A 9,488-nucleotide genomic window follows, 5' to 3' on the forward strand; every position below is an offset into this window, starting at 1 on the left:
CAGGCATGAGCCACGACGCCCAGCTCTGTCTGCAACTGAAGATAGGATTTCCCTTCTTTATTTGTTTTTGGTGCTAGGGCCTGGTGTTTTTTTGGCAAGGCCGCATTGCACGTAGAGCGGGAGTTCACTGGCTCTGTCTGCCCCTGAACCTTTGCCGTGCTGCGAGCTTCCTTTCACGTGGGTGTGGGCAAGCTCAGGCCTGATTTTCCTCAGGACGTGTTCTCAGCGTGCAGCTGTGGAATCATAGGGAAGCGCCGTGTTTTGACCCAGATTCCCAAAGGGTGGCGGGGCTGAGCCAGGGCTCCGAGGGCAGATGGCCTGGTTTGGGCCCCAGGCTACACCTCTCCCTGGCTGGGTGATGATGGGCAGGTCCCTTCACCCATGGAAAGGTCAGGGACCCCTCAGGCCCTCATCTGTGAGACTCAGAACAGTGTCAGCCGGGTCTCCCGGGACATGTGGCATCTCCTGGGGTGACCCAGGACTCTCTAGAGGAAATACCCGCTGTTTTTATTCTGTTCATGGAGAACCAAGCTGGAGCTTGGTATACAGTGGGAAGTGAATCCTGGTATACAGTAGGCAGTTAATCATTGGAGCCACTGTTGTGGCTGTTTCCCCCTGTGCTTAGGTTAGAAGAGTAACGACAGATAAAGGAGGGACTTTTGGGACAGAGGCTCAGTCCCCTTCTGTCCAGCTGGCCACTCTTCCTGGGACTGGCCCTGGGGATCCCCAAGATGCCCCCAGGACTGGTCTCCCTCCCGTATCCTCCCCATCTCCCAGCGTCCTTGGCCATGAAGTCTCATTCCTGCCAGCCCTGCCCCTGACATGCCTCTGCCAGGTCCTAAACCTAAAGTCTCAGCGGCCGCTCTCCTCTCCCCAACCCCATCTCCCATCTCTGACCGTCTGCACACCCCATGCGCGTCTCCCCAGAATCTTCCTCTGCTCCGTGCTTCTTCCTCGGCCCGCAGCCTGGGCCATCCCTTGTTGTCACCTGGCTTCCGCCCTCGCCCCCACCTCTGTCCCAACAGTGGCCTGACAGGGCTGCCCTCTGCCACCTGGCTTCCCACCTCCTTGCTCCAGCCCCACGGGTGGCCCTCCCGCCCCTGCACTCCCCACCCTGCCCCAGTCTCCCCCAACACAGCCAGGCTTCAGCCAGTCACCTTGCTCCTCGTCTGTCCTCCCCCGGTAAGGGCAGGGACCTTTGTCTCCACAGTCGTGTCCCCAGGGTCCAGCATGGGACCAGGCACATAGTAGGCGCTTAGTGGCAAATGACCCTGTGGGGTGTGGGGTCGGTGGGAGCCAGTGGGTGGGCAGGGGGTGACAGAGGTGGCCTCTTTACAGAGCAGCTGGCTGCCGCCAAGGTCCAACGGGAGCAGGAGCTGGCGGCTGATGCCTTCCAGGAGCTGGATGACGACATGGACGGGACGTGAGTGTCCCCAAGTTGGAGCTGCGCCCCCTTCCGTGGGCCTAGGTTTCCCTTCCTGCCACCCTCGCCTCTAGAAACCAGCCAGAGCTCCCCCTGGGTTCCCCTGGCGTGGGGTCCAGGCTGATCCCAAGCCCCGCGTGACCCTGCCTCTTACTCATGGATGGCTGGGTCCAGGATGCCCTGGGCGAGGAGATAGGGGGACCACCTTCTCCCCAGGAGCTGGGCACAGACCCTCAGCCTCAGGAAGTGTTTTTTGAGGATTGCTTTTCTCAGCCCCACTCTACGCTCTGGGTAGAATCCTGGCTGTGCCTCTGAACTTGCTGGGTTACCTGGTGGAGGGTGGACTTTTGGGGGCTGAGGGACACACGAGGAGCCTAGGAGATGTGGGGTGCCAAGGAGCAGGGGGCTTCAGAGGGACTAAATGGGCAGAATGGGCAAGGGTGGGGGTGGGCTTTGCTGGGTGGAGGACCAAGGTAGATGGCTTCAATGTGCCGGGTTCTGAGGATGGAAGGAGGTGCCACCTGGGTGAGTTGGGAGAGAGGTCATCAGGGATTTGGGGGTCCAGGTATCTCCCAGTCCCACCCCTTACTTTGAGCCCCTTTGGGGTCATGGAGTCCTGAGGAAGGGGCAGGAAGGCGGGGAGGCTCCTGCACCTTGAGTTCCTGAAGCAAGTTCAGGGTAGGCCCTGGCAGGGAAGAGCAGGTGGGCCACGTGGTGCCCCCAGCTGAGAGCCACTGGGGCGTCACCCCTCCAGTGTGTTTGTGCCACGCCCCCACAGGGTCTCGGTGACCGAGCTGCAGACTCATCCAGAGCTCGACACAGATGGGGACGGGGCGTTGTCGGAAGCAGAAGCTCAGGTACCTCGGCTGCCCCTTGGCTGGGGACTTCTGGAAGCATTGCCCCAGGGTGACCTCAGGGCACAGGAGGGGAACCAAGGGAAGCTCCCTGCTGGCCTGGGACGCCTCCTCTGGGTGAGCTGGGATGGATGGCAGCCACTCAGGGCTGCTTCCCACCTGGCAGGACCCGGGATGGAGCCAGGTCGGGCTGGAGCCCGTTTCCCCCGCCTGCCCGCACTCTCCCTGCTGTTTGAGCACCCAGTCCCCTTTCTCCCCTATCCCTGTCCTGCCCTATTTCCCTCCCCCGGATTCCCCTCCTCCCCACCCCCATCTTCCACAGTCCGTCTCCTTTCCTATTCCCCTCCTTCCTTGTGGCCCCTGGCTTTTTGCCTCCCTTCTCTGCCCTCCCCTGAGTTTCTCCCTGTCCCTCTGCAGCCTTGGCCTTGGCCTGTCCCTTGGAGGGCCTGGCCCTCTCTGATCCTGGGCTCTCTCTTCCTCCATCTGTACGTCCGTTGTCCGTCCATCCGTCTGTCTGCCTCTCTCTTTCTGTCTCAGTGCCCCCAGCCACTCCAACCCGCGGCCCCCTCCTCCCCTCCCACGGGCCTGTGCTGCCCCCTCCTGGCCGCAGTGCCTCAGTGGCGTGGCCCCGGCCTGGTCATAAGGGCCCAGGGCCCAGCCCTCCCGTGCCTGGCACCACAGTGCGGGTGCCTGGGGTGGCCGGGAAAGGGGACACGTGGCGGCCTAGATCTTGACACCACCCCCAACACACACAGGCCCTCCTCAGTGGGGACACACAGACAGACGCCACCTCTTTCTTCGACCGCGTCTGGGCCGCCATCAGGGACAAGTACCGGTCCGAGGTCAGTGGAGGGAAAGGGAGGGGACTTGGTCCTCCTCCGACACTGGCCCCACCCCGCCTCACAAAGGAGCTGCCTCCAGTTCTGGCACCCGGCCACCCTGGCCAGCTGGGCGGCCCCAGCACCCCCACCGAGGCCCCCCCACCTCAGCTGTCGGTCCTCCCTGCAGGCCCCGCAGGAGGGGCAGAGACGCCGAGGCTGCCCCTTGGGCTGTGGTGTGAGCCTGAGGGTGTGGGTGGACCCTGAGTCCATAGCACCGACCACGCTGCTCACCCGCCAGGCACTGCCCACTGACCTTCCAGCACCTTCTGCCCCTGACTTGACGGAGCCCAAGGAGGAGCAGCCACCAGTGCCCTCGCCACCCACAGAAGAGGAGGAGGAGGAGGAGGAAGAAGAGGAGGCTGAAGAAGAAGAGGAGGAGGAGGAGGATTCCGAGGTGCAGGGGGAGCAGCCCAAGGTCCGTGTTTGGGGGAGACGGGGAGACAGAGAGGGTGGGGGAAGGGCTGCTCACTGACCCTGCCCCTTCCCCAGGAGGCCCTGCTGCCACTGGCACCCCCGCAGCCGGCCAGCCCTGCCGAGGAAGACAAGATGCCGCCGTACGACGAGCAGACACAGGCCTTCATCGATGGTGAGGGCGGGCGGGGGCCGGGCTCCACGGGTGAGCCCAGCGTTTCCTGCCGTGGTGGCGTAGATCAGGGGAGATCCTGAGCTCAGCCCCTGCTCTGACTCGGCCAGCACACGCCCCAGTATCTTGGGGAGTCCAGGAAGGGGGCCTGGGGTAAGCCAGTCCCACCCTCGCCAACCCCAAGGGGCCCTTCTGCCTCCCCGAGGGCCGCAGCTTGTTTGTGTCGCTCCTGGCGGGCCCCAGGAGCCCTGGCCCCAGTCCCTCCAGAGCTGCGAGCCTGGGCAGCAAGTCGGGGCTGTTCGTAGCTGGTGAGGGCCTCAGGTCCGTCTGGGCAAAGCCCTTGGCCAAAGCAAAATCAGCTTAGAGGAGGACACAGCCGCATCCGTGGAACCCCGTTCCCCATCCTCCTGGGTGGGGGTGAGGCCGTCTCTGACCTCCAACCCCCCCCCAGCTGCCCAGGAGGCCCGCAACAAGTTCGAGGAGGCCGAGCGGTCGCTGAAGGACGTGGAGGAGTCCATCAGGTAGCGGGGGCTGAGGAGGCGGGACACCCGTCCCACAGTGCCTGCTCCCCGGCTCCCAGGGGAGCCAGTCATGGGGAATCACTGGGGCAACCGCAGGCTGGGCCTGGCCCCTGCAGGGAGGGTTCTCCGGAGGTGGCAGGGAGGACAGCCTGGGCACCACAGCTCACCCAGGCCCTCCTGTGTCTGTCGTCCTGGGGCAGGCGCTGGCGTCCCCAGCTGCCCTTTAACCGCTCCGCCTCCACTTCCAGGAACCTGGAGCAAGAGATTTCTTTTGACTTTGGCCCCAACGGGGAGTTTGCCTACCTGTACAGCCAGTGCTACGAGCTCACCACCAACGAGTGCGTCCCAGGGGTGCAGGGGCGCCCACCGGCGGGGTGGGAGGCGGGTGGCCCCGGAAGCGGCACCGGCAGTTTCCTGATGGTTGGGGAACCACCTGCAGGGTGGGGCCTGAGCGCTGCCCTCCATATTGAGGGGGAGCAGAAGCGGGCTTAGGGTTGGTGATTGGAGTTGGAGGTGCCCTGTGTATGGGGACAGGAGGAGGTAGGGAGGGGCTGTGGGAGGAGGCTGGGATCCCTACATCCCCCCGACCCATATTCCCTGGTCCCCAGGTACGTCTACCGCCTCTGCCCCTTCAAGCTTGTCTCGCAGAAACCCAAACTTGGGGGCTCTCCCACCAGCCTCGGGTGAGTGTCATGGGCTGGCCCCTTCCCTCTGCCTCCTCCTGGGGCCCGACACCGGCCCAGCCCTCAGCACCCTGTGTCTTTCAGCACCTGGGGCTCCTGGGCTGGCCCCGAGCACGACAGGTTCAGTGCCATGAAGTATGAGCAAGGCACGGGCTGCTGGCAGGGCCCCAACCGCTCCACCACCGTGAGTGCCTGCAGGGCGGGGAGCCGGGGCGGGGAGACCCAGGCCTGGCCCAGCCGAACCCTCCTGAGCGCCCGTCTGCCCATCCCCAGGTGCGCCTCCTATGCGGGAAAGAGACCATGGTGACCAGCACCACGGAGCCCAGTCGCTGTGAGTACCTCATGGAGCTGATGACGCCGGCCGCCTGCCTGGAGCCACCGCCTGAAGCACCCACCGAAGACGACCATGACGAGCTCTAGCTGGATGGGCGCAGAGGTGGGCGGGGAGGTGGAGTCTCAGCCTGCCCCAGCAAGGGGAGGCGGCGGGCCCTGAGGAAGTTGGACCCACATGGTCACTCTATCAACCTGTGTGCCCGTGTCCCGTGCTTTTTTTTTTTTTTTGAGGTGGAGTCTCACTCTTTTGCCCTGGCTGGAGTGCAGTGACGCAATCTCAGCTCCCTGCAACCTCCACCTCCCGGGTTCAAAAAATTCTCCTGTCTCAGCCTTCTAAGTAGTTGGGACTACAGGCATGCACCACCACGCCTGGTTAATTTTTGTATTTTTAGTAGACAGGGTTTCATCATGTTAGCCAGGATGGTCTCGAACTCCTGACCTCAGATGATCCACCTGCCTCGGCCTCCCAAAATGCTGGGGTTATAGGTATGAACCACCGTGTCCGGCCATCCCCTGCTTTTTAAAAGAAGGTTTTGTTTTGTTTTGTTTTGTTTTTTTACTTTTGAAAACAAATAGGCCAGGCGTGGTGGCTCACATCTCTAATCCCAGCACTTTGGGAGGCTGAGGCGGGCGGATCACTTGAGGTCAGGAGTTTGAGACCAGCCTGACCAACATGGTGAAACCCCGTCTCTACTAAAAATACAAAAAAATTCGCTGGGTGTGGTGGTAGGTGCCTGTAGTCCCAGCTGCTCGAGAAGCTGAAGCACAAGAATCACTTGAACCTGGGAGGTGGAGGTTGGAGGTGGAGCCAAGATCATGCTAGTGCACTCTTCAGCCTGGGTTACAGAGTGAGACTCTTTAAAAAAAAAAAAAAAAAAAAAAAAAAAAGGAGAAAATGGACAAAGTCTCCAGGCTGGTCAACTCCTGGCTTCAAGTGATCTTCCCACCTCAGCCTCCCAAGCAGCCGGGCCCACAGGCAAACACCACTGTGCCCGGCTGTCCCCAGCTTTCTAATCTGGTCTTTCTCCTGCCCCAGAACCTCAAGAAGGCATGAAGCCAGCCCCTGCAGTGCCGTCCACCCGCCCCGTGTCCGGGGCTGCCTGTGGCTCTGTTGCCCTCCTCTGTGGGGGCAGGACTTTGTGGGGCTTCGTGCCCTGTCCTGGGGCCCAAGCAATGCTGGTCCACATTCCCAGGCCCCAGCGGCCTCCAAAGATGGGTAAAGGAGCTTGCCCTCCCTGGGCCCCCCACCTTGGTGACTCACCCCACCACCCCTAGCCCTGTCCCTGCCACTCCTCCTGGTGGGGACCAGTGAATGACTTGACCTGTGACCTCAATACAATAAATGTGACCCCCCACCCAAACTTGCCTGCGTTTGTCTTGCTTTGCTGGGGTGTGGACCGGGGTGTGGGCAGGGGTTGAGCGCAGGGGACGCTGCTGTCTGCAGATCCTGCCCAGGCCTCCTCCCCTGCCATGTGGGGCTCAGTCCTGAAGATACCAGATGGATGAACCCTGGACCACCTCCGTCTGAGCATCTATCCGGGCCCGTGTCCCACCCTCCCTGGGTCTCATCTGTGCTCTTTGGAGGCCAAGGGTTCCCTCCTGGGACCAAAGCCCCGGCTGCAGACAGACCCAGGCCCAGAGAAGGACAGGGGCCTGGGCACCACCACACAGGACGCCCCTGCATGCTCCCCGCGCAGCTGTGCAGAGATGACCCAAGGCCTTAAGATTCTGAACTTTTATTTTCTGGCATGAAAAGTACAAATAATTAAACAATTCCATGTAAAAGTCTGTTACCGCGGCCAGGCCTGTGATCCCGGTAATAAATAGTCTAAACGCAACGCGAAATGTTCTTGTTGGGTTTTTTTTTTTTTTTTTGTCTTCTGTTTTGTCTTTTTTTTTTTTTTTTTTTTACAGTTTTTTATCACCTCCAACATGGACTCTGTCGTGATTTGAAACCTTCCGAATAAATAACAGGATGAAGGGAGGGGTGGAGGGGCTGAGCCCCCTCCCCCCCTGGCCTGGCCCCTGCCCCCCAGGGACGTGGAAGACCCGAGTCCCCCTCCCCTGGGAGCCCTGGCCTGGCCCCCTGCGGGGAGGTGCTGGCCTCCAGGGAGGGGGCCTGGCTGGGCTGAGTTTTGTGTTTTAGAAAAAGAAGTCCCCTCCCAGTCTTGGGGGCAGCAGGGGCCTAGGCCTCGGTGGGGGGGGGTGTGTGGGGAGGTGCCCCCTCTCTGGAGCCTGGCCCCCCCCAGGGTGGGGGACAAACCCAGCCCTTATTGCTCGGACGCCCTGCTGCAAGCTTCCCACGCAGACATGCGTGTTCCCGAATGCAGAGGGCGGAGGGGAGAGAGCCCCAAGGGACAGCAGGGGAGAGGGGTCCCTGCCCTGCTGGCGGGGAGAGGGGAGAGGGCAGGGAGGACTTAAAACCACAAGAATAAATAGGTTTGTGTATCAAGAACAAGCTAGGGATTTCACCAGCTAAATAGGACTGAAAAAATTCTCAAGACAAGAGCAAAAAGAATCCCATGGATGACCTGGACGTCGCTGGCCGTGGGGACTGCCCAGCAGAGCACACGCCCCCACGTGCCACTCGGCTACCATTACTGTTATTAATAATTATTATTACTTTAATGATTCCACTTCCCCTTTTATAAATAAATTAGGCATAACCATGTCTCGGCAAAACTTAAAGAAACAAAGAGAACATTGTCGTTCCTTTGACTTGCAAACCGGATGAAGTAACAGAAATATACACGGATGTCCTTACAGGGCAACGAGGAGAATAAATAGTTAACATAGCAATAAGTTAAAACTACAAGAAGCTAAATTCAGCAAAAAAGTACAAGAAAGTTAACTGGTGCCAGTTTATGTCTTTTTTTTTTTTTCCTTTTTTTTTTTTTTAATCTCTTCTGTGTGTTTTCTTTTTTTGTTGCTTTTTTTTTTCCTCTTCTGTTTGTGTTTTTTTGTCGCTTTTTTGATTTTTTTTTCGTTTTTGTTCCTTGCAGCAGAAGCTCCACAGACGTTTAATAACAACACCGGGAGGGGTGGGGGAGAGAGAGCTGGACAGTCAGATGGGGGGCGCCATAGCCAGACACCAAACGTGGGGACACCGGGGGAAGGCAACTTAACTATAGCTATAAGTCGGGGTTTTGCAATTCTCAGTTCCGATGGGGCCACTGAGGCTGGTGGGGAGCGGTGCGAGGGCTCCCAGGGGCTCCGGCCTGTGGCTTCTGTTGGAATTTTTTTTTTTTTTTTTTAAAGAAAGAAAACTAGGGCGATGCAATGTCCAGACAGAAGCCGGGGGCCGGGGCTCGAGATCGGGGGCTGTGTCCACTGCAATCTGGAAAGACGAAAAACCCAACAAACCGAAAGGGGGTAGGTAGGTGACAAGTGGACGGGAAAGGAGTGTGGGGCTGGGCCCTTGGGCCCGTCCACCCCACCCTGGGCCTGGCGGGGAGTGCCGGGGGGCTTGCTGCTGGGTAGGCCCAGTCCTGGTGGGGGAGGCTCAGGACTGGGCCTCTCCCTCAGCTGCGTGGGTCAAGGCCTCGGCCCAGGGGGAGGCTGAGCCCCAGGGACAGGGGTGTCCTTTGGCCTCAAGTGTTGTGGGGGGGGGCTGCCTCCAGCCCACCGTGCGCCAAGGTGGAACGAGGTATCGTGTGTCTCAATGCATGTGCGCTGCGTGTGCACGCCTGTGTTCGTGGGCGCCAAGGAGACCACTGGGGGTCCAGGAGAGATCTCTGCAGAGAACCTGGGGGCCAGGGCAAGGGGGCCAAGAGGGTGAGGGAGCGTCTGGGGCGGGGTCTGGGGTGGGACCTCCTGCCTGGGCCTATGGGATGCTGTGGGCATATGTCTGCGTGTTCCTGGGTGGTGTCTGTGTTTCTCTGTGTTCTCTGTGACCTGGTGTCCAAATTTGATGTCCAAATATCTATCGCTACATTCACATGTGCACGTGGACAGGTGGATGGATTCGTGTGCCCACATCTGTGGTCTGTGTCCACATGGACATAGCCCCAACTTCTGTCTCTTTCTGTTTATCCCTGTCCACATGTCGTGTCTGGGGCATGTCGCTGTGTCTGTCTGCGTCTGTCCGTGCGTCCCTGTGGTGTGAGTGTCTGCGTGGTTATTTCTCTGTGTGGCCCCGTGGGCTGCCAGCCCCTAAGCCCTGCTCCCTGGACCCGTCCCCCCCACCCCTGCCCCAGTTGGTAAACATAGC

General features: G+C 60.2%; 1 protein-coding gene and 1 pseudogene across 34 annotated transcripts in view; one reads left to right on the forward strand and one right to left on the reverse strand.

Annotated features, from left to right (window-relative positions):
- The window catches only part of PRKCSH (PRKCSH beta subunit of glucosidase II), a 14,660-nt gene extending 8,021 nt beyond the window's left edge, over positions 1–6,639 (forward strand). For 5 of the 34 annotated variants that reach the window (XM_077977771.1, XM_015122953.3, XM_077977772.1 and 2 more), the window contains exons 8-18: positions 1,339–1,423; positions 2,202–2,280; positions 3,033–3,119; positions 3,397–3,573; positions 3,648–3,744; positions 4,193–4,262; positions 4,511–4,600; positions 4,871–4,945; positions 5,030–5,129; positions 5,219–5,381; positions 6,315–6,639. In XM_077977771.1, coding sequence (XP_077833897.1) covers positions 1,339–1,423; positions 2,202–2,280; positions 3,033–3,119; positions 3,397–3,573; positions 3,648–3,744; positions 4,193–4,262; positions 4,511–4,600; positions 4,871–4,945; positions 5,030–5,129; positions 5,219–5,365 — 1,007 coding nt within the window. In that variant the 3' untranslated portion in view covers positions 5,366–5,381; positions 6,315–6,639. Of the gene's footprint in view, positions 1–1,338; positions 1,424–2,201; positions 2,281–3,032; positions 3,120–3,396; positions 3,574–3,647; positions 3,745–4,192; positions 4,263–4,510; positions 4,601–4,870; positions 4,946–5,029; positions 5,130–5,218; positions 5,702–5,922 lie in introns of all 34 variants that reach the window. The other 29 variants (XM_077977775.1, XM_077977774.1, XM_077977776.1 and 26 more) reach the window with 13 other exon arrangements.
- A 1,708-nt stretch (positions 6,640–8,347) lies between these two features.
- LOC720632 (uncharacterized) lies at positions 8,348–9,435 on the reverse strand (annotated as a pseudogene).
- Positions 9,436–9,488: the final 53 nt, after the last annotated feature.

This window comes from Macaca mulatta, chromosome 19 (genome assembly GCF_049350105.2).
Source record: "Macaca mulatta isolate MMU2019108-1 chromosome 19, T2T-MMU8v2.0, whole genome shotgun sequence".
NCBI classification, from domain to species: Eukaryota; Metazoa; Chordata; class Mammalia; order Primates; family Cercopithecidae; genus Macaca; species Macaca mulatta.